Below are 23,097 nucleotides of genomic sequence, written 5' to 3'. Positions count from 1 at the left end.
AAATTTTAAAATTTTGTCGAAGGACGGACTAGGACATCGATCCGAAACGACCTCGTCCTAAATAACAAGGGAAACAAAATTTTAAAATTAATTACTTAATTGTTTTAATTAGTATAAGATGTTAATAAAAAAAAAAAAATACAAACTCCGCGACTCGTGGAGTTTGAAGGTTTAAACCCCGCGACTCGCGGGAGGACCAAAATACAGAAAAAAAATAAAATCGAGCTGAACTGATCAGTCCACACACAACTCAAAAATACTGCGAAAATAATACCCGAAAAAACCCGAAAAACACCCCCAAAATCATAATTTTTAACCGTTAATCATCAAATCTTTTACTAAAATCATGTTGAGAAGGATGCTATCAAGGAATTACTCAAGAAAAACGGTAAATTTCTACACCTAAACACCATTTAATCCGAAAATTAGTGTTCTTGAGCAATTTTATACCCAATTTGATTTTGATGCTTTTTAGTGTAATTATGATTAAATTGTTTATGTATTATGCTTGTATAACCTAGATTGATGCTATCTAACATGATTAGAAGCCTTAGACTTCAAATTTTGAGTAATCTAGGGTTTGTGTTCTTGAGCAAATTTGGGGCTTTTTGATATAAACAGGTTATGGCCGATTTTTATCATGAATTGTTGCTAAATTAAGTAGTGTAACATGTTTAGGTAGTTAAATGATCCAAACTTTGAGCCTAAACATGATTTTGAGAATTAAAGTGGACTTTTTCAAGTCTAAAAATTCATAAACTTGATTTTTGAGAGATAATGCCATTTGAAACTTGTTTAATTGCTAGTAATGATTATTTTGACATGTTATTTGAGTTGAATGCTTATGAACTTGACGAACATTTTCGTATATGCTTATTTGAAAAAGTGTAGATTTGATGAAAATATGAAAATGAGCTTAAGTTTAATATAAATTGATCATGTCATTGTAATTATTTTGATTGATGATTTTGCTGACACTAATGCATATTTGGATGCACAAAAATTGTGTTTGATGTGTTTTGCAGACTGAAAGGGGTGAATCTTCATCCCAAGCTCGCAATGCTCCTGCTGAGAATGCGGAACAACAGGAGGTGGATAACTACTACAAACAAGATATACCTCATCCAGTCATGACATTTTCTGATATGCACTTGGAAGATTTGCACCCGAACCTGAGATTTGACAGACTTTGGATAGATTATCCAAAATACCAAAGGGGTTTGCATACTCTACATTCTAAAGTTGTTGAGGTACCTAGGGTCATAGAATGGGGACCATTAGAAGCTGTAGAATTGGCCGGGCCAATTAGGGAATTACTTGCACAGAGGTATGGTAATTCTACTTTTAACGACTGGGTACGTTTATTCACCATGCGTAGACCTGTATATAAAGTATGGTGTGAAGAATTGTTGTGTAGTATAGAATTAAATGATCGGGTAGCTAGTTTAACCGATCGATCTTTTATTAGATTTTTGTTAGGAGGTTCGATGCGCCACATGTCTTTACTAGACATGGATCAGGCTTTACGTATATATACGCCTGAGGAGTTAGCATCTGCCGATTGTAGAGGGTTGATACTAAATGGTAGAAAGATAGATGAAAATTTTGATACACATGGTGTATGGAGTCAAATGACAAGCCATCACCGATTCAAAGGGGGAAATTACTCTTATTTGGATATTGTTAGAGCTGAATTAAGAGTAATTCATAGGTTTTTAGCTAATTCGATTACACAAAGAGGTAAGAACAAGGAAAAGGTAAATGAACAGGATTTGTTTTACCATATGTGTATTCGAGACCCACAAAGCACTGTAAGTATACCTTATTGTGTGGGTTATTATTTATCAGCTATGGTTAGGGGGATGAGACCGCATAGCATAATAGGAGGTGGTATATTTATTACTTTGATTGCTGAATATCTCGGTGTGGATATAAGTCGGGGGGATTATTAGTCGAAGAACCAGAACCCCGCGATACAATAGGTTTAAATGTATACCATGGTGCGAAAGTTTTAAAGAGGCGAAATAACGCCGCAGTACAATACCATGGTAGACATCCACAGGTTGAGAGAAACCAACAGCAAGGTAATGTAGGAGGGGAAAATGAAATGCAAGAAATGCAAAGGTTTATAGCTTCACAGGAGTACGAAAATGCTAGACATAGAGCATTTGAAGTTTGGCAGGTTCATCAAAACCAAATCATAGCTTATTGCCAATATATAGGTAGAAACTATATTCCTACTCCAAAGCCCATATTCCATCCCTGGTCTATAGAGATTCAACCACCGTATCCTACGTATAACCCTGCCGAAGCATTTTATAGCACCTATGGTTATGCATGGAACCCCTATTGGTATCAGTATCATCCCTAGTCTACTTAGTTTTATTTATTTTGTAATTTGTAATGTTGATACGTTTAATACTTATGTTAATATTGTAATAGTTTTTATAATTTTCTAACTTTTATTCTTAGATTTTAATAATTTTTGAATGTGGGGTAATATACCAAACTTCAAAAATATGTATATATGTATGCAGTTTATCTTATGTACACAACAGGGTAAAACAACGCATTTTCAAAGACTGGCATTAAGTTCAGCAAAAGCAACTAATTTTGACGACAAGATGCAAAATATATGTGAAATAACAACAAGACGGAATGAACAAATGATGTGCACCATTTATCATTCAGCAAGCAAACACAAATATGTTTGGAAACTTTGGTAAAATTTAATCATTTTCACACAAATCACCCTCAATAATTTAAATTGTTACTGATTTCTTGCAAATGAGGGCATTGCAAGATCTTAAGTGTGAGAAGGGGTTAAATTCTTTCGGATTTTTAAAATTTTTTATCATAAATACTTGGTTACCATTAAAAATACTAGTAAAGCAGTAGTTGTATTAGAATCTAGTGCTCTCTGATAATAAAGAACAGCCCTAGTCTTATATACTGACTACCCAATTCTAGTAAAATTTTTCAAAATTTTCAATTAAATGAACTCAAAATCATGTTTATACATATTTATGAACGATAAAACTAGGTTTTAACACCGAAATTATTGTTACCTCGAAAAGGACATAAATTGAGAAACAAACCAAAATGTTAAAATTCATTTAAAATGGAATAGAGGACAATAAAAAGGAAAATAAAAGCCAAGTGTGGGAAAATTCTCCAAGTTATTCAAAACATATATCACATATTTTTGTACAAATAACTGAAAATACTTTTGCTTTGGACTAAACTAAAAAGTTTTACCTGATTTACTGTAAGAAAGATGGATCTACACGATGAATCAATTCCATCATTAAAAGGAAGTAAAGTCTTCCGAAAAAGAAACGCGCTTCTTGATTTAGGTCATGAAGTTGTCGTCCAGACCAGCTGTAGGTTGACGAAAAATCTAGAAAAATCATCTCTAAAATCAGCAGGAAATCCACGGACCTCAGCATCAAACAGGGTCACCAAGTGGTCAGATTTATCCTAACCATGAGAAGGATTTATCTCGTACAATGGGGGGCATCGTGCAAATTAGCTTGATAAGACTAATGAATCAGATCCCCAGAAAGGATAATCTCCTTAAAAGATCAAAAATCAGCTTTTAAGCCTGATATTACTCAATCCTAGAGATTGACCTTAAAGATTGAGAATTACAAACTCATGAAATTCAATGATATCTAAACTCGAGCCTGAACGAGAAAATATTTTGATCAAAAATAAAACCGATTTGTTTTCTGAAAACCCTATTTTCAATGCGTTCATTACCATTGAACGTAAAATCCTAGGAATTCACCTGGAATTCATTAGGTCACCTGAACTAAATCGGGTGTCAACCGTAAGAACGGTGGTTGCATAGCATGGTCAAAGACAGGACCTTGTGCCAGACCGAAAAAAATCATAAGGGTGAGCTTTACTATTGCTCCTACCAAGGATAGTAATTGCGTCTGACACGTTATAGACCATAATTAAAAGCATGTCAAGGGACATTGCCTTAACAGTTGCTTGTTCAACGCTTTCCTTTACAACCGGACGGTAGTTTACCGAAAGGTAATATACGGGACAAGTAAACTGGACGTGTTGCTTTCCAAATACAAGGTTAGCAAGTGGGTGACACAAAACCATAAGTTTTGAGCTAAAATTTTCAAATCTGAAATCCACCAAACCCACAAAAATATTTTGCAAACACCGGTGAAGGGTTATTCCGGAAAACTTATCTAGGGTAAAAACTAGATTTAATTTTCAAAAGATCAAATGTTTTCATAAAGATCCAATTTCCTTAATGGATCTAAATTTTTATAGTCATGTGGGACTGTAAACCATATCGTTACTACCATTGTTTATACCGCCATATAGAAATCACTGATGTACAAAGTGTGAAGAATAAAGAAGTGATTCTAGTATTTCAAGACGCTATTGCTTGAGGACAAGCAACGCTCAAGTGTGGGAATATTTGATAATGCTAAAAACGAACATATATTTCATAGCATTATTCCTCAAGAAAGACAAGCTTTTAGTTGCAATTGTTCTATTTAAAAGTGATATTCGTTTAAATAATAAAAGGTGAAGACAAAAGACAGATTCGACGAATTGAAGACGCAAACGACCAAAAAGCTCAAAAGTACAAAATATAATCAAAGAGGTTCCAATTATTGATAAGAAACGTCTCGAAATTACAAGAGTACAAGATTCAAAACGCAAAGTACAAGATATTAAATTGTACGCAAGGACGTTCGAAAATCCGAAACCGGGACCAGAGTCAACTCTCAACGCTCGACGCAACGGACTAAAAATTACAAGTCAACTATGCACATAAATATAATATAATATTTAAATAATTCTTATAATTATTTATATATTATATAAATAAATAAAAAATCCGTCGGCAAGAAAGACTCCAAAGTTGGTGAGCTGGAATTTCAAACTCCGCGACTCGCGGAGTTTGAAGGCAAAAGTTGCCGCGAGTCGCGGAGACCCAAATTCTGAAACTCCCTATAAAAGCAAACGAATTCTGATCGCAAAAACATATAATATATATCCATCTCTATCTATATACGTAATATTTATATTTTTAATTTTAATTTTAATTTTAATTTTAATTTTAATTTTAATTCTAATAATAAGGGTATGTTAGCGAATGTTGTAAGGGTGTAAGTCGAAATTCTGTCCGTGTAACGCTACGCTATTTTTAATCATTGTAAGTTATGCTCAACCTTTTTAATTTAATGTCTCGTAGCTAAGTTATTATTATGCTTATTTATACCGAAGTAATCATGATGTTGGGCTAATTACTAAAATTGGGTAATTGGGCTTTGTACCATAATTGGGGTTTGGACAAAAGAACGACACTTGTGGAAATTAGACTATGGGCTATTAATGGGCTTTATATTTGTTTAACTAAATGATAGTTTGTTAATGTTAATATAAAGATTTACAATTGGGCGTCCCTATAAATTATCATATACACTCGATCGGACACGATGGGCGGGGTATTTATATGTACGAATAATCGTTCATTTAACCGGACACGGGAATAGATTAATAGCCACTAGAATTGTTGAAACAGGGGTGAATTACATTCAAGGGTAATTGGTGTAATTGTTAACAAAGTAGTAAAACCTTGGTTTACACGCAGTCGATAACCTGGTGTATTCATTAAACAAAGTATTAAAACCTTGTTACAATTCGAATCCCCAATTAGTTGGAATATTTAACTTCGGGTATAAGGATAATTTGACGAGGACACTCGCACTTTATATTTATGACTGATGGACTGTTATGGACAAAAACCAGACGGACATATTAAATAATCCAGGACAAAGGACAATTAACCCATGGGTATAAAACTAAAATCAACACGTCAAACATCATGGTTACGGAAGTTTAAATAAGCATAATTCTTTTATTTCATATTTAATTTTATTTATTTTATATTTAATTGCACTTCTAATTATCGCATTTTTTAATTATCGCAAGTTTATTTTATCGCACTTTTATTATTCGCAATTTCATTATCGTTATTTACTTTACGCTTTAAATTAAGTCTTGTATTTATTTATTATTTTACATTTGGTTTTAACTGCGACTAAAGTTTTAAAATCGACAAACCGGTCATTAAACGGTAAAAACCCCCCTTTATAATAATAATATTACTTATATATATATTTGTATGTTTATAAAAGTAAACTAATATAGCGTTAAGCTTTGTTTAAAGATTTTCCCTGTGGAACGAATCGGACTTACTAAAAACTACACTACTGTACGATTAGGTACACTGCCTATAAGTGTTGTAGCAAGGTTTAAGTATATCCATTCTCTAAATAAATAAATATCTTGTGTAAAATTGTATCGTATTTAATAGTATTTCCTGCTAAAATTTAAGAGTATTTTATACCCCTTAGCTTTAAACATCAGTTTTGTTCACATCCTTTTCCACCTTCTCGAACCATATAAGCGTTTGCGGAAAAGCGGTACCAACTACAGTTTGGTCAATGAAAAAAAAAGTTTCTTTCCAGTTACCCGCATTCGACTTTGGGGTTTTGGTGAAATTTTGACGGGCAAAGAAGGTGAACCAGGATTTGTGGTGATTGGCTAAGCGGTACAGATGACAGAAAACTTTAACCAACGGAACCCTATCGAGTGCGGCGCACCACATTTCAAACAGAACTATTTTGCCTATGGCATAAGGGTGTAGTTGTCCTATTCCCACTCTGAAGTGATCTAATACGCCTAGGAAGAAGTCGGATGGGGGAACCCTAAAGTTACCATGCTTGAACGCATGTTCGTAGATGGCCAACTTTTTCTCCGGTGGCTCGTGAGCACGCTGATTGGGCAAGGGTGGCACCGGATTGTATTTTGCTAACGGCGGGTATTGTTTAACTAAGTGGTCAATATGTTTCTGCTCTATAATCGATCTGACACTATCTACATAGATTTCGTTAGCCTTAGTCATTTTCTATAGAATGGTTGGAGAATCACTAACCTTTAGACGGTGGCCGGAGTATTTAGGATTTGATCGGAATTGAATGTAGCAGCGTATTGAGGAAGCTTGGAGCAGAAAAATGGAAATGTGTGTGATTTGGGGCTATTTATAGAGACGATTTGGAGCCATGGGTTGGAATGGGTTTATCGTGGCTGTACACGTGTTTAGCGATCAACGGTTAGCATTTTGAGTGCGCGTGAGGATGTCAGATGGGTATGGTTACCTATGAGCGCGTGGCTGACACGAGCCTGCCAACTTCCACTTTATGTCTTGTCAGCCGAATGGTCTTCTGCGACAGTGACAGGCATTAAATGACCTCGAAACGCACGCGGAACATTGAATGCTAGCCGTTTTCTTGTTTTTTCCGCTTAATAGTTTGATGTCATGTGTCTTGCGTCATATAACATCAAACTGGGGGGACATAATGATACCGCAACCCGCATGCGCACCTCATATGCATGCGGGCGCTTAATAGTGTGCGTATGCGTGTGCTTGTGTGCGCTATGCGGTATGCGGATTGTATCTGATTCCTTTGTTCTCGGTACAGCGGTTGCTTAGCTGTCAAGTAAATATCTTTTCCATAATTATATCCGTGATTCGGGGGAGTCAGTTATGGATGAGATTATTATGATCTGGGACGGTTCTAGAATTAGGGTTTGCCTATAAATACAAACCCTAATCATTACCTACGAGACACAGCATATTACGTAACCATCACCTACGATACAAAAGCATCATTCGACATCTTTTCAAGGTTAACAGGTTAGTCTTTCGTAAGCTAGTACCTACGACCTTATTTGGGGCCTCTTGATCGACGACCGTTATCGGAGGTGGACTTAATCACTTGGCCACCCCGCCGACATCATCATGTCGGCCAGGGTTATTCACGGTAGCCGGACTGGAGAGCCACGTTCTAAGATCCTTAAACCCCTCTACGTATTGAGCAGGCATATTTAACCCTATGGTAAAAATATGCATGATCACATATTAAAGCATTAATATTAATCCAATAGCCACTCAACACGTCACCTCACTATTTTTCATTTACCAACACGTTTGTCATGTCATGATCCGGGTGGATATTACCCGACCCGAATCCGAGAAATAATGAATGGTTAGAAAGCCGGAAGAAGTCATGCGCAAGTTTAGCATTACCTTCAAATGGACTTGACCACTTTGCCCATGTTCCTAATTCTATGCATGTACGTGAAGATATTAGAGATCATGGGGAGTGCCTCATTTAATTTTGTTAATTATAAATAACATGTAAATGAGAGAAAGGAAGGGGGACTACCTCTATTTTATTTTTACAATGTAAAGTAAATTTAGAGAGAAACAATAATAAAAATTATTATTCATCCCACTTTATATTTGTTTCTTGTTTTCCTACTTCTGTTTCATTATCGATTACCAACACCAAACAATTAAATCCTTGCAATATATTTGTGCTATTTATATTGTAACGGATCAAAGGTATCAGAGCGGTTCGTTCCCTCGTGTGACAAACTAAAAAGAAAGCTTCCGCAAGTTTGTTCAAAGTTTCATAGGAAGGAATGGCCAAGAAGAAGAAAAAGAAGACAACAAAAAATTAGGGATGAAGGAAAAAAAATTTATTTGCCATGTTCAAATACATCCAAGTGTTGAACATGAGAAATATATCAACACTTCTTCCTTTTAAGTTATAAAGGATGAAGAAGAAAAAAGGCCCATGGTCCCATGAAATTTTCTTTTGGGAAAATATGGAGAGAAAAGATAAGCCTTCTACTTATCATTTATTTATCATAATAAATGAAAAAAAATGGTGAAAGAGAAACCCATGTTTCTAAGCTTATATGCTTTTACATGGAGAAAAAATGCATCTTCTTTGTTCATATAAAGAAGGTAGAAAAATATAGCCTCAAAATGAAGATAACTTATATTTTGAGAGAGTTCATCATTCAAAAAATTAAGGACTAGCAGGAGCTAGTCGCCTTTGTCGGAGAAGGGGAGGAATGATCCGGGTGGATATTACCCGACCCGAATCCGAGAAATAATGAATGGTTAGAAAGCCGGAAGAAGTCATGCGCAAGTTTAGCATTACCTTCAAATGGACTTGACCACTTTGCCCATGTTCCTAATTCTATGCATGTACGTGAAGATATTAGAGATCATGGAGAGTGCCTCATTTAGTTTTGTTAATTATAAATAACATGTAAATGAGAGAAAGGAAGGGGGACTGCCTCTATTATATTTTTACAATGTAAAGTTAATTTAGAGAGAAACAATAATAAACATTATTATTCATCCCACTTTATATTTGTTTCTTGTTTTCCTACTTGTGTTTCATTATCGATTACCAACACCAAACAATTAAATTCTTGCAATATAGTTGTGCTATATATATTGTAACGGATCATGTCACGACCCTAAATACCTCACCCCCTCCCCCCAGCGTGCCTAATTTACCCATCACCATTATAATAGGCCATATCACAATCACTTCAACTGATTGCTTCTATATTAGATTAGATTATAGGAATATAAATATCAAAACGAGCGTCATTAATTTCCCCATAGTAAGTAATGAAATCATCAACAAATTCGCATTTACACGTAATCCGAACAAAAGGAGATCTAAGACCTCTTCCATCCACCAACATTTTTGTACATTTTCATCATCCTTTTATTCATCTATCAACATCATCATCTTCATTTTTTAATCTGGATTTTAATGATATCAAATGCAAACTAATTAATTTCTGTTTTTAGAAAACAAATACTTTTTATTTTTATATCTTTCTTGAAATAGAAAGAGTAAGGTTGCAGTGAGACGGGGTCGAGACGATCGGGTCCTAAAAAGGTCGAGACGTTCGAGACAGGGTCGAGACGGACGTTAACCAAAGTTGACTTTTAAATATATAAGTATAAAAATGCATATATGTATACATATTTTAAAGCTAAAAACTTTAATTAATTAATTTGTACCCATAATTGCTATCATCGTTAATTTAATACAAAAAATTCAAACTAAAATACGATATATTTTACCGATTTTACCGATTTTCTGGCTTTTCTGAATTTTGACCGACTTTGACCCGATTTTTTTTAATTTTGACCCGAATTTTGACCGTTGACTGTCATATTAGACGGTTTTCTTCGAGACGGGACGGACTAGTCACCAAACCGTCGAGACGGGCGTCGAGACGGCTCGAGACGAGGTGTTTTGCAACAGTGAGAAAGACACACACATGTATATAATTAGAAAATGGGTCGAAATAAGCTTCCAATGAAAAGAATCGATAACAATACAAGTAGTTTGGTCACATTTTGCAAACGAAGAAATGGGCTCATCAAGAAGGCTTATGAGCTATCGGTTTTATGTGATATCGATATCACTCTTATCATGTTTCCACCTTCGTGCCGTCTCAATCATTTTTCGTGCAAACGAAGGTCATAACTTTAGACCACATCAATTGTTCATCGTATTATATAATATGACTTTTCGAATCACAAATGTGTAATATTACGCTAATGTAAAGTTTTGTTTTATAGAACCGAAGATGTACTCAATCGGTTCATAAATCAATCTGATTCCGAAAGAGGAAGGTACTCTATTGTATATACACCGTACTTTTTTTGGATATATAGCTTTCTTTGATTTTATATGTAATTCGATTATGTAATTCATGATCCTGGTATTATTGTTTTGATTGCAGTGTGATCCAACATAGAGAGGTATGGATTTTTATGCCATCCATGCAAATGTTAAATGTCTATGTGATTTTACAAGATAAACAAATATTGTTATTCATCATATCTTTGTAAATTTATCTTCTACTACAACTCTACAAGTTAATGCTTGATGTAAACACATACGGAGTAGCTTCTTATGTACTTGTATGCACACATAACTCGCTCAAAGAGCATCTTATTAAGTAGTACTCCGTACATTCTAAAAGCCTCAAGTGTAAAGACACTCTACAAATTACATATATACCACTATACAAGTATACAACCATATACACATTTAAGCCTAAGAAAATGAATTCAAAACGTAAATGAATGAGGTTTCTCTTGTTCAAATTATTCGGAAAAGGTAATTATTTTTCTTAGATGTATGCAGTCTAACCTGGTTATCCTGTGGCCGTTTCCGACACTTTTTTTTTGTTAGAATCAAAGATGTGATGCTAATGATGTTTGAACCTCATAACTCGAACAACTAAGCCATCTATTTCTTTTGTGATGGTCAGGAGTTCGACCCTCGTTGCCTACATACTAACCCACAATTTCATTCATGACATGCAGTTCCACCTATGACACCTTTCTCACATCGCTTTTTTGGGGGGGGGGGGGGGGGGGGGGGGGGGGGTGGACAAAGGATTTTTTTTTTTAATAGTAATTTTATTAAAGGCTCTTGCAAAAATGGAAATTTTATCAAAATCATATCGAAAATGGTAAAACCGAAGTTCCAAAGTTCGGTTTTGCCAAATCCGAAGTTTGGAACTTCGGTTTTGCAGGCTTTTCAGCAAAACCGAAGTTTCAAACTTCAGTTTTGGGTCCTGCCATATTTTGTTCACTTTTAAGCCGAATCTTGCTTTTGCAGGTCGAAATCTATGCTTTTATACATCTATTTATACCAGTTGAAACTTCAATATCAATTACAACATCACATACAAAACAACCACATTTCAAACACCTCAAACTGAGTTTTAATTTTCACTGAAATCAGAAGTTGAAAACTAAAAAAAACACAAAATCACATTCTAAAAAAATGGCCAATGATGAGAACGATGGATGGGAATACCTACTTGATATTGATGATTCCGACCTCACTCAATCTGTATCAGTTTCAAAACCCACTCAAACCATATTGGTGCCCACTGAGTCACCACCATTCTCACGACCTTTAGAGTCCCCCCAACTTAACCGACAAAAACAAAAGCAACCTATTTCACCACAACGACCTCTTCTTCGTGGTTCCGGGTTTAACAAAAAGAACAAATTATCCTACCGAATCCCTGGACCCGCTGGTGTTTTCCAAGATGCGTATGAACTTCGAAATAACGAGAATAACGTTTTGGATGACATGTGTACGCAAGATTTTGTAAGGGAAATAATCAACATACCTGAAGCAGATGATTCGTTTACACTGGATCCGTGGCTACACGCGATGGAGTTTGCATATCCGTACGGAGGTAAACAACAAAATTGTATACTCATTCTTGAAACCATAAGCCAACAGTTTATGTGTATTGTTGTAACTACAGGTAGATCTGATATAGCAAGCATTTTGAGACAACGTAGATTTTTACCAGCTGATCAAGTTGTTGGTGTTGTTAAGACTTCTGAGAAAAATTTTGTCGGCGATCTGTCTGTAACGCTCAAAGTGAGTTTACATCACTAACTTATGTATATTTTCATAATTGTATTGCGTTGACTAAAACAGGTTAATGTAACTATATTCATTTATGTTTAATAGGACACTACGGGTACTATTCGAGGAACAGTATCTAGCAAGGTCATCGACGGTGTACATGGGAAGTATGAAGGTGTAAAAGGCATATGTGAGGGAGCTGTTTTGGTGCTACAAAATTGTTCTATCTTTTGCCCTAGTGTGAAGGTTAAAATCCTTAACATTACACACAAAGCGTTAATTAAGGTGTTCTTTAAAGACGGTGGATCTACGTAGAGAATTGTGTTGTTGTTGTTGTTTACAAAAAACTATTGTTATTGTTGTTTTAAATTATCTATTGTTATATGTTGTTATTGTTATTTAAAATAAACTGGTTGTTACTTTTGTTTAAAAACGATATTAAATGTAAATCCCAAATGCAACGAATATATTTAAACAAGTTCAAAAGATAAACATTACAACCAATATAATTAAATACAACTAATCAATGACCATGACGTCCCCCACGTATATATCGTAGGTGATGACCGGTTCCGCACCTTGTTGGTTGTGTTTGCCTTTGACTCCTCCGCGGTACTTGTTGCCGGTTTTCATCATCGCCCATGGTTAAATCCTCGACAGGCTCAACCTCAAGTGGGTAATCAGAAACACTCACGTCAAGAGGGATTCGAGAGGACGAGCCACCTACATATGTTCAGTTAGGGGTCCGAGAGGAAGATCCATGATATGTTTCTTGAGGGGTCCGAGAGGATGATCCAAGATGCGTGTTCAACGGGGTATTGTATATGTTTCGAGGGCTATTGAAGACGTTCTGATGGGTATTGTAGACGTTTTGATGGGTAGTGTATGTGTTTCGAGGGGTACTGTATGTGTCTTGAGGGTTAGTGTCACGACCCGGAAAATTTAGACTTATTTTAAACCAAACTCTCGATACGATGTAATATTCTTGACACGATAAGAGCAAAGTCTGTAATGTTGAGTCTCAAAATTTTGGAAATTATGTTCATATATTCAAATTACCCTTTAACTATTTTCGACGATTGATTTTACACCCTAAAAGTCCGAAATAAATAAATACATTTACTGTAAAAATTTGGGATTTTTCTGTAAACTTTTATCCGCCAATAAGTAACAACGGAGTACGATACTTCAGTCCGTGAAAACTGTCGATGGAATTAAGAGCCTACAAAATTTTAAACACACGTTTCCTTAGTTAAGGTACATTATTATATTATTATTATATATATTTATGTTTTCGATTAATTTAACAGATTCTCGTAATTTGAATCAAAACTCAAATTAGTGATTAAATTACTATGTTAGATTGATTAAGTTTACTGTATTTGATTGATTATAATCAATTATAGATCAACTTTATGTACCTACCCTTTTATCTGTTTGTGCACCTATGTGATACATGTGATCTTATTAATTATTATTATATTATTATTAATCTTAATAAGAGTTGAAATTATATCCATATATATATATATATATATGTACGTACACATATGTCATAGATTCACGGATCATTTTATATTATTATGTATTACTGTTTCTACTTTAATTTCTTCCATCTATCCATCCATTCTCTATATATAATAACATAGCAATCTCACACATATACCATGAACTCAATCCACCATATTGATCTCGCCACCCGCCATCTTCGTGGAACCCGTCACCATATCACCACCCAACAATCACCATGGACACCTCAAACCACCACTCTACCTCCTCATTCACCATATTTGGCCATGAAAGCCCATCGTGATTTGCTTGCTGCTCTATTCTGTTTTTTTTTTCTTTTCGAGAACTAACCACGCAAAACCCACCATCTTCCTAGGTTTCTTCCTCCTTGCTATCGTCAACCAGGAAACCTATCTTCGTTAACCCATCACCAACTACTTATACTTGATCTTGTATTCTGTCGTGAGACCAAACCCAAAACAACCTCCCTTAGATCACTATTAAACCATTCCTGTTGCTACTATATTTTTTTAAAAACAGTCGTGAAATTTAATGAAGATAATGGACAATGAACCTACAACTACTCGATTATCACCATAACCGTTACCATCTTCAACAATTATCTCCTTCTATTACACTTTAATTTCTTCTAAGTCAATCACCATCAGTAAGTGAGCTGTAAATAACTTTCTGTTTATACATCGGAAATCACCCAAGGACCACCATCACCACCACAACCGATTAATTGTTGTGGTGTTCGAGTTCTTTCTAATGCAACTAGGGTTTCTGTTTTATGCGAGACAAAAATCCATCAATCATCATACAAACCTTCTTCTGTTTCGGATTGACACCACCGTATATGTTTATATTTTATATAGCGAGCACCATGATCAAACCCCCTAGTATTACGGGTAATTGTTATCTTCTTTAGACGATTATAACCACCACACGTCACCGAACCACCCTCTTCATCGAACCAGCTGCAACACCCATTTACTTTTATTATTTAGCTGCTGCTATGCTTGATTTTTTTTCTGTTTTCCTAATCGAGCACCACCCCAAACAGTCACCTGGTACTCGATCATTTCTGTTTCTGATTACAGCCATTGTTTTGCTACTGTCTTTGCAGCCTAGAACCACCACAAACCACCCTATCCACAACCACTTCTACAGCTGCTGTTATACTTATATTTTCTATCTCAAACCTCCCTTTAAATATTTTCTTTCCTTCTCGTCGATGGGTTGCTGCTACTGCAGCTGTATGCATATGTTTCTGTTAAAAAGATGATGATGATTAAGAATGAAAATGATGAGGAGAAACAGTGAGATTGATGAAAGAGATGGTGAACGAATTAAAATGTTGATATGTAAAGTTTTGTACTTTGAGAAGAAGAAAAGACGGAATAATGGGTTAAAGGTGTTAATATACGAATTAAATCATAAAAACATAAACAGCTCATTGGTTTAGATTGTTGGGGATAAACGAGAGGTCCTAGGTTCGAAACTACACCTAGGCGAATTTCGTATATTTTTTTTTAAAAAGTTGGGCTGTAGTAAATTGCTTGAGTCTGTTGGACCAATTAAACATTGGGCTGTGATAATGCTTTAGCACTTGGGCCGAGTATGATCATTTGTTGATAGTATAAGTGTTGTGCCATTGGGCCGATGATTATGATGGGCTAAGGGCACACAAAAACAGAAAACGGGTTAATTAAATTCGAGTCCTGGATTAAATCAGGAATAGAACATACAGTGAAATGGTTTATGGTGTTTGGATGAAATGAGAAGTTACGGGTTCGAGCCTCGTTATGGGCAATTCTTTTTAAAGGAGATTTTCTAAGGGTATACTCATTTATTTATTTTTATTATTAATTATTATTATTATTGTTGTTATTAATAATTGTTATTGTTGATATTAATTATTATTATCATTAAAAATATTATCATAATTATTATTATTATTATTATTATTATTATTATTATTATTATTATTATTATTATTATTATTATTACTACTAAAATGGGTATATCTATAAAAGTTATTATTTATTATCATTATTAGACTATTAGATACGACTAGGAATATTATTAGTATTATTAGTTATGAACACTAAAAAATTTCTATTTAAAAATGATAATTATTATTAAACTTACCATTACTATTGAAAATGCTATTTTTGCTAAAACTATTATTTTCACTTTATCATTATTAATAGAATTACCATATTTTTTACTAAAATTACTATTATCAGTATTATTAATACCCTTAAACTAGTATTACTATAATTAATAATTTCACAAAACAAACTATATATATATATATATATATACATACATACAAATACAGATATATTTACTAAAGAAAGTATACTAATACTACATAAAATTTTATTTTAACTAGTAACATTAATTAATTATCAAATAAGTATCATAGTGTAAAATAAGTATAAATAAAATTATATATATATATAAGAGCATTAATCTTAATATATAAAATAATAGATATACACTTGTTTGATTACGATTAAATATTTTAATATATATACAAATGATATAGGTTTGTGAATCCGAGGTCAACCTTACACTTATTAAATGACGTCATATGTATTTTTACTACAAAATACAGTATGGTGAGTTTTATTTGCTCCCTTTTTAATTGCTTTTGCAATATATATTTTTGGGCTGAGAATACATGCGCTGCTTTTATAAATGTTTACAAAATAGACACAAGTACTTAAAAATATATTCTACGTTGAGTTGTACCACTGGCATATTTCCCTGTAGCTTGGTAACTACTATTTACATAGGTATTGTAAACGCGAATCCTGTTGATAGATCTATCGGGCCTGACAACCCCAACCGGACTGGACGACCAGTATTCAACGGTTGCACAGTACTTCGTTTCGGTGACTACACTTGGTACGGTGTAGTGAGATTTCATAATAAAGGGAATATGCGACGTTGATTAAATGTTAAGTATGGTTACCAAGTGCTCAACCACTTAGAATGCTTTACATACACTTGCGAGTGTATTATGTTTATGAAAATGAAATCTTGTGGTCTATTAACATATTGACATGATTTTTATGATAAACATATGAACTCACCAACCTTTTGGTTGACACTTTTAAGCATGTTTATTCTCAGGTACGAATTAAGTCTTCCGCGGTGCATTTGCTCATTTTAAGGATATTACTTGGAGTCGATCATCGCAATGGGACCAAATGTTGATGGCTTCGTCCAGGAGGATTAGGACGGGTCCTTTCAGTTGGTATCAGAGCGGTGGTCTTAGCGAACCAGGTCTTGCATTAGTGTGTCTAACTGATAGTTGTTTAGATGCATTAGTGAGTCTGGACTTTGACCGTGTCTGCATGTCAAAAGTTTTGCTTATCATTTTGTGCCGAAAATTATTTGCTTATCATCCTTAAAGTCTAGACACATCTTACTGCCCCTATTGCATAGACAGTGTATAGATAAATTCATATCTTAGCAAATCTGTTATTGTTACCTTTGTCTGACAGCTTCCGTAGATTCCTCCGTAATTTATGGGATTTTAGTATTACATATGCATATGTAAATTATGTATTGCAGTGTACTAATCTACATCCTATTCTATTTCTTATCGAAAATCCTTCATCTGATCGTACGAGATGAATCCCTCAACCAGTTCGAGTCCTTTAGATTCCGATAGCTATTTCGATAGTTATTCCGACAGCTATTCCGACATAGAGTTTCACTCGAACTCCGAAAGCAGAGTCATCAGAATGAATCAACCAATCTTCCATCCCCAATTCATCTGATGGGTTCGTAGTCGACTTAATCACTGGAGACGCGAATAAGGCGATTCTTTTCACCAACCGAATTTACCTCTTGACGAAGAACCCGAAGTACTTACCAGTGAACCAGTCCGAAACACCATTTTCCCCCTCATTTCCCGAATATCTCGCTACGATTATATTCTATCTAAAATTTTGAACCTTATTCATTCGCCCATTCCTACCGACAACCATCCCGGAATAATAGAAGAAGTCAACGAACTTCGCGCTCGAGTTGTAGTTTTGAAAAATATGGTGCAAAACTTACGAGCACCAGCAGCATCACCGTCAATAACAATACCACCGACACCAACAACCCAAGTTTCAACACCACACGCCTCAATATCTCATTCTGTACCTCGAGCATAATCATCGTTCTACGCATCGTTCTATCTACTTTATCTTCATTCTACATATCGTTCTACATCGATTATCTTCGCTCGACATGGCGATTATGTAATTTCTAAAGTTTTAGAGATTATGTAATCTAGTATTAACGATAAATCAAATGAGTTTAATATCTTATTGACTCATTAAATCCATGATTACATTTGAAGAAAATATATATGCAAGTATATTTTCATAAAGATTGTAATTAAAATTCTTTTGTACAAACTGTTAATGGTGAAAATATATAAACGGGTAGGTAATACCCGAGGAATATTTATATTTCACATTAATCAGTTACACGGTATATTCTTCGACTCTGATTCAACAGTCAGTCACTATCCTACTTGTATCCATAAGATATACGTATCCATTCACCACAGAATCCATTTTCGTTCAATTTTATATTTGGATTTTGACCTATCAAAATCCAACAAGTGGCATAATGAAGAAAACATCGGACAAAGTAAAATTCGTTAGAAACAAACGAACTAACTAATTGAAATATTGTTAAGAATCCACGCTAACTGTTCCTAACTAACTGTTCCTAGCTAACTGGTTACATTTTATTTATCGCAATTTAATTATCGCAATTTACATTCTCGCAATTTTATTTATCGTCATTTAATTTCTGTATTTATTTTACGCACTTTAAATAACAGGACACGTATACAAGGTTTCGACATATCATATTGACCCATCTATATATTTATCTTGGAACAACCATTGACACTCTATATGCAAATGACGGAGTTAGCTATACAGGGTTGAGGTTGATTCCAAAATATATATATAGTTTGAGTTGTGATCAATACTGAGACCGGTACACGGGTCACGATACGTATTAATTAATTCGAATGTTATATATTAAACTATATATGAACTATTGGACTGTTAAATGTGGACTATCGACTGTGGACGAATAATAATGGACAATTAAAATGAATTAAAATACTGATTATAACATATGAAACTAAATAATTCTTCAAATTTGCCACTTGATTTCATCTTAAACCTCATTCGTATCTTGACGATTACAATCTGCGTTCAAACCTTTCACGATTCTTGAAAACACCTCGATCGAGAGGATGAACCAGCCGCACTTCATCTACGGAAGAAATGATTGATATATATAGCTATGCACCTGAAAAACTCTCGGAACCTGAGTAAACGTTTAACACGTATCTGTGCTAGCTTCTTTGGCGATTTTACTACCGAAAATCACTTTGCAATCTTTTTCAAAATAGCCAAATTTTGTCACAGCTCCAGCAAGACAGCTTCGAATTTTCACTCAAAACAACCTTATTATAATCTTTATATATATATATATATATATATATATATATATATATATATATATATATATATATATATATATATATATATATATATATATATATATATATGCGTACTCTTTTATCCTTACCGGAGAATCTTTTATATTCCACCATATGACCATCAACGTTTAATCATCTAAAAACACAATTCTCCTGAAACCACCTCGGTTTGATAACCGATGACCCAGATCCGTTAACTTTGAAAATGCTGACGAAGCAGCATGTTGTAGATGGTGTTAATGACCAAAAGTTAATGATAAAGAAGGAAGTGTTAGGAACGCTCGATAGAAAATTTGGTACTGAAAAACGGATTGAGCTAACCACGAAGGAGACCAAGGACAAATACAAGGACCAAACCCTATATTCGAAGAATCCAGGTAATTCGGGATCCGATGAAATCTTTAGAGAATATCTTACTCCGAGGTCATGTTAAAATCTTGCGGAAAATTTTTCATCATCATCTTTCGAACTTATAAATTCCAAAATATCATCATAAATATTCTTGTCCGAAATTATCTATCTCTTCATGCTATCTGTGTTACATCCTAAAAGTAACTGCCTTAGTTTCTATATTCTTTAAAATTCGAATTTAAAATATGAATGATTTTGAAGTAGTGTTGGGAACTGATGCATGAGTTAGTATAATATAATGACACTTGGCCAACGTGATTATATTATAGTAAATCATGCTGAGTTTCTAATGGAACGTGATGATTCACAGATCATACCCTCATCATGTGCCATGTTACATGATTCTTTCATTCTACCTAATTTCTAAGCATATCACGGAAATATTTCCTTGATATTTCTGTTCTTCCGTAATTCCAACAGTTGCTAATAAATCGTGCTATTTCATTTTCTTTCTGAATAGAAGATTTCCTTAACTTCCTTGAACTCCGGAAATCAACCCTATCTACGTCAAAAGATTTGACGAATCTCTATTGTCTCATTTCACTCTCTTGCGAATTCACTTATACTCTTTGCATAATCAAATTGTTTTATCCATATTACTCAATGATGATAAAACTCTATTCATTAACGCATATCTGTCATGAAAACATTTTTATGGTTAGCCATAACCATTTCACTCAAATTTCGGGACGAAATTTATTTAATGGGTAGGTACTGTCACGACCCGGAAAATTTAGACTTATTTTAAACCAAACTCTCGATACGATGTAATATTCTTGACACGATAAGAGCAAAGTCTGTAATGTTGAGTCTCAAAATTTTGGAAATTATGTTCATATATTCAAATTACCCTTTAACTATTTTCGACGATTGATTTTACACCCTAAAAGTCTGAAATAAATAAATACATTTACTGTAAAAATTTGGGATTTTTCTGTAAAATTTTATCCGCCAATAAGTAACAACGGAGTACGATACTTCAGTCCGTGAAAACTGTCGATGGAATTAAGAGCCTACAAAATTTTAAACACACGTTTCCTTAGTTAAGGTACATTATTATATTATTATTATATATATTTATGTTTTCGATTAATTTAACAGATTCTCGTAATTTGAATCAAAACTCAAATTAGTGATTAAATTACTATGTTAGATTGATTAAGTTTACTGTATTTGATTGATTATAATCAATTATAGATCAACTTTATGTACCTACCCTTTTATCTGTTTGTGCACCTATGTGATACATGTGATCTTATTAATTATTATTATATTATTATTAATCTTAATAAGAGTTGAAATTATATCCATATATATATATATATGTACGTACACATATGTCATAGACTCACGAATCGTTTTATATTATTATGTATTACTGTTTCTACTTTGATTTCTTCCATCTATCCATCCATTCTCTATATATAATAACATAGCAATCTCACACATATACCATGAACTCAATCCACCATATTGATCTCGCCACCCGCCATCTTCGTGGAACCCGTCACCATATCACCACCCAACAATCACCATGGACACCTCAAACCACCACTCTACCTCCTCATTCACCATATTTGGCCATGAAAGCCCATCGTGATTTGCTTGCTGCTCTATTCTGTTTTTTTTTTCTTTTCGAGAACTAACCACGCAAAACCCACCATCTTCCTAGGTTTCTTCCTCCTTGCTATCGTCAACCAGGAAAACTATCTTCGTTAACCCATCACCAACTACTTATACTTGATCTTGTATTCTGTCGTGAGACCAAACCCAAAACAACCTCCCTTAGATCACTATTAAACCATTCCTGTTGCTACTATATTTTTTTAAAAACAGTCGTGAAATTTGATAAAGATAATGGACAATGAACCTACAACTACTCGATTATCACCATAACCGTTACCATCTTCAACCATTATCTCCTTCTATTACACTTTAATTTCTTCTAAGTCAATCACCATCAATAAGTGAGCTGCAAATAACTTTCTGTTTATACATCGGAAATCACCCAAGGACCACCATCGCCACCACAACCGATTAATTGTTGTGGTGTTCGAGTTCTTTCTAATGCAACTAGGGTTTCTATTTTATGCGAGACAAAAATCCATCGATCATCATACAAACCTTCTTCTGTTTCGGATTGACACCACCGTATATGTTTATATTTTATATAGCGAGCACCATGATCAAACCCCCTAGTATTACGGGTAATTGTTATCTTCTTTAGACGATTATAACCACCACACGTCACCGAACCACCCTCTTCATCGAACCAGCTGCAACACCCATTTACTTTTATTATTTAGCTGCTGCTATGCTTGATTTTTTTTCTGTTTTCCTAATCAAGCACCACCCCAAACAGTCACCTGGTACTCGATCATTTCTGTTTCTGATTACAGCCATTGTTTTGCTACTGTCTTTGCAGCCTAGAACCACCACAAACCACCCTATCCACAACCACTTCTACAGCTGCTGTTATACTTATATTTTCTATCTCAAACCGCCCTTTAAATATTTTCTTTCCTTCTCGTCGATGGGTTGCTGCTACTGCAGCTATATGCATATGTTTCTGTTAAAAAGATGATGATGATTAAGAACGAAAATGATGAGGAGAAACAGTGAGATTGATGAAAGAGATGGTGAACGAATTAAAATGTTGATATGTAAAGTTTTGTACTTTGAGAAGAAGAAAAGACGGAATAATGGGTTAAAGGTGTTAATATACAAATTAAATCATAAAAACATAAACAGCTCATTGGTTTAGATTGTTGGGGATAAACGAGAGGTCCTAGGTTCGAAACTCCACCTAGGCGAATTTCGTATATATTTTTTTTAAAAGCTGGGCTGTAGTAAATTACTTGAGTCTGTTGGACCAATTAAACATTGGGCCGTGATAATGCTTTAGCACTTGGGCCGAGTATGATCATTTGTTGATAGTATAAGTGTTGTGCCATTGGGCCGATGATTATGATGGGCTAAGGGCACACAAAAACAGAAAACGGGTTAATTAAATTCGAGTCCTGGATTAAATCAGGAATAGAACATACAGTGAAATGGTTTATGGTGTTTAGATGAAATGAGAAGTTACGGGTTCGAGCCTCGTTATGGGCAATTCTTTTTAAAGGAGATTTTCTAAGGGTATACTCATTTATTTATTTTTATTATTAATTATTATTATTATTGTTGTTATTAATAATTGTTATTGTTGTTATTAATAATTGTTATTGTTGATATTAATTATTATTATCATTAAAAATATTATCATAATTATTATTATTATTATTATTATTATTATTATTATTATTATTA

The 23,097-nt window shown here is 34.2% G+C and overlaps 1 protein-coding gene across 1 annotated transcript; it reads left to right on the top strand.

Annotated features, from left to right (window-relative positions):
* Positions 1-10,220: 10,220 nt before the first annotated feature.
* LOC139840737 (agamous-like MADS-box protein AGL66) lies at positions 10,221-11,678 on the top strand. The gene is made up of 4 exons (XM_071830986.1): positions 10,221-10,405; positions 10,508-10,561; positions 10,672-10,690; positions 11,559-11,678. The coding sequence occupies exons 1-4, from the start codon at positions 10,221-10,223 to the stop codon at positions 11,676-11,678; spliced, it is 378 nt and encodes a 125-aa protein (XP_071687087.1).
* The last annotated feature ends 11,419 nt before the right edge of the window (positions 11,679-23,097 follow it).

The sequence above is a fragment of the Rutidosis leptorrhynchoides genome, chromosome 4 (genome assembly GCF_046630445.1).
Source record: "Rutidosis leptorrhynchoides isolate AG116_Rl617_1_P2 chromosome 4, CSIRO_AGI_Rlap_v1, whole genome shotgun sequence".
Taxonomy (NCBI): domain Eukaryota; kingdom Viridiplantae; phylum Streptophyta; class Magnoliopsida; order Asterales; family Asteraceae; genus Rutidosis; species Rutidosis leptorrhynchoides.
The sequence above is the reverse complement of the archived record's forward strand: the minus strand, read 5'-3'. Positions and strand labels throughout refer to the sequence as shown.

Coding starts and splice junctions, on each gene's coding strand:
- LOC139840737 (XM_071830986.1), top strand. CDS start 10,221: ATGGGTCGAAATAAGCTTCCAATGAAAAGAATCGATAACAATACAAGT. Junction 10,406..10,507: donor CATTTTTCGTGCAAACGAAG/GTCATAACTTTA, acceptor TTTGTTTTATAG/AACCGAAGATGTACTCAATC.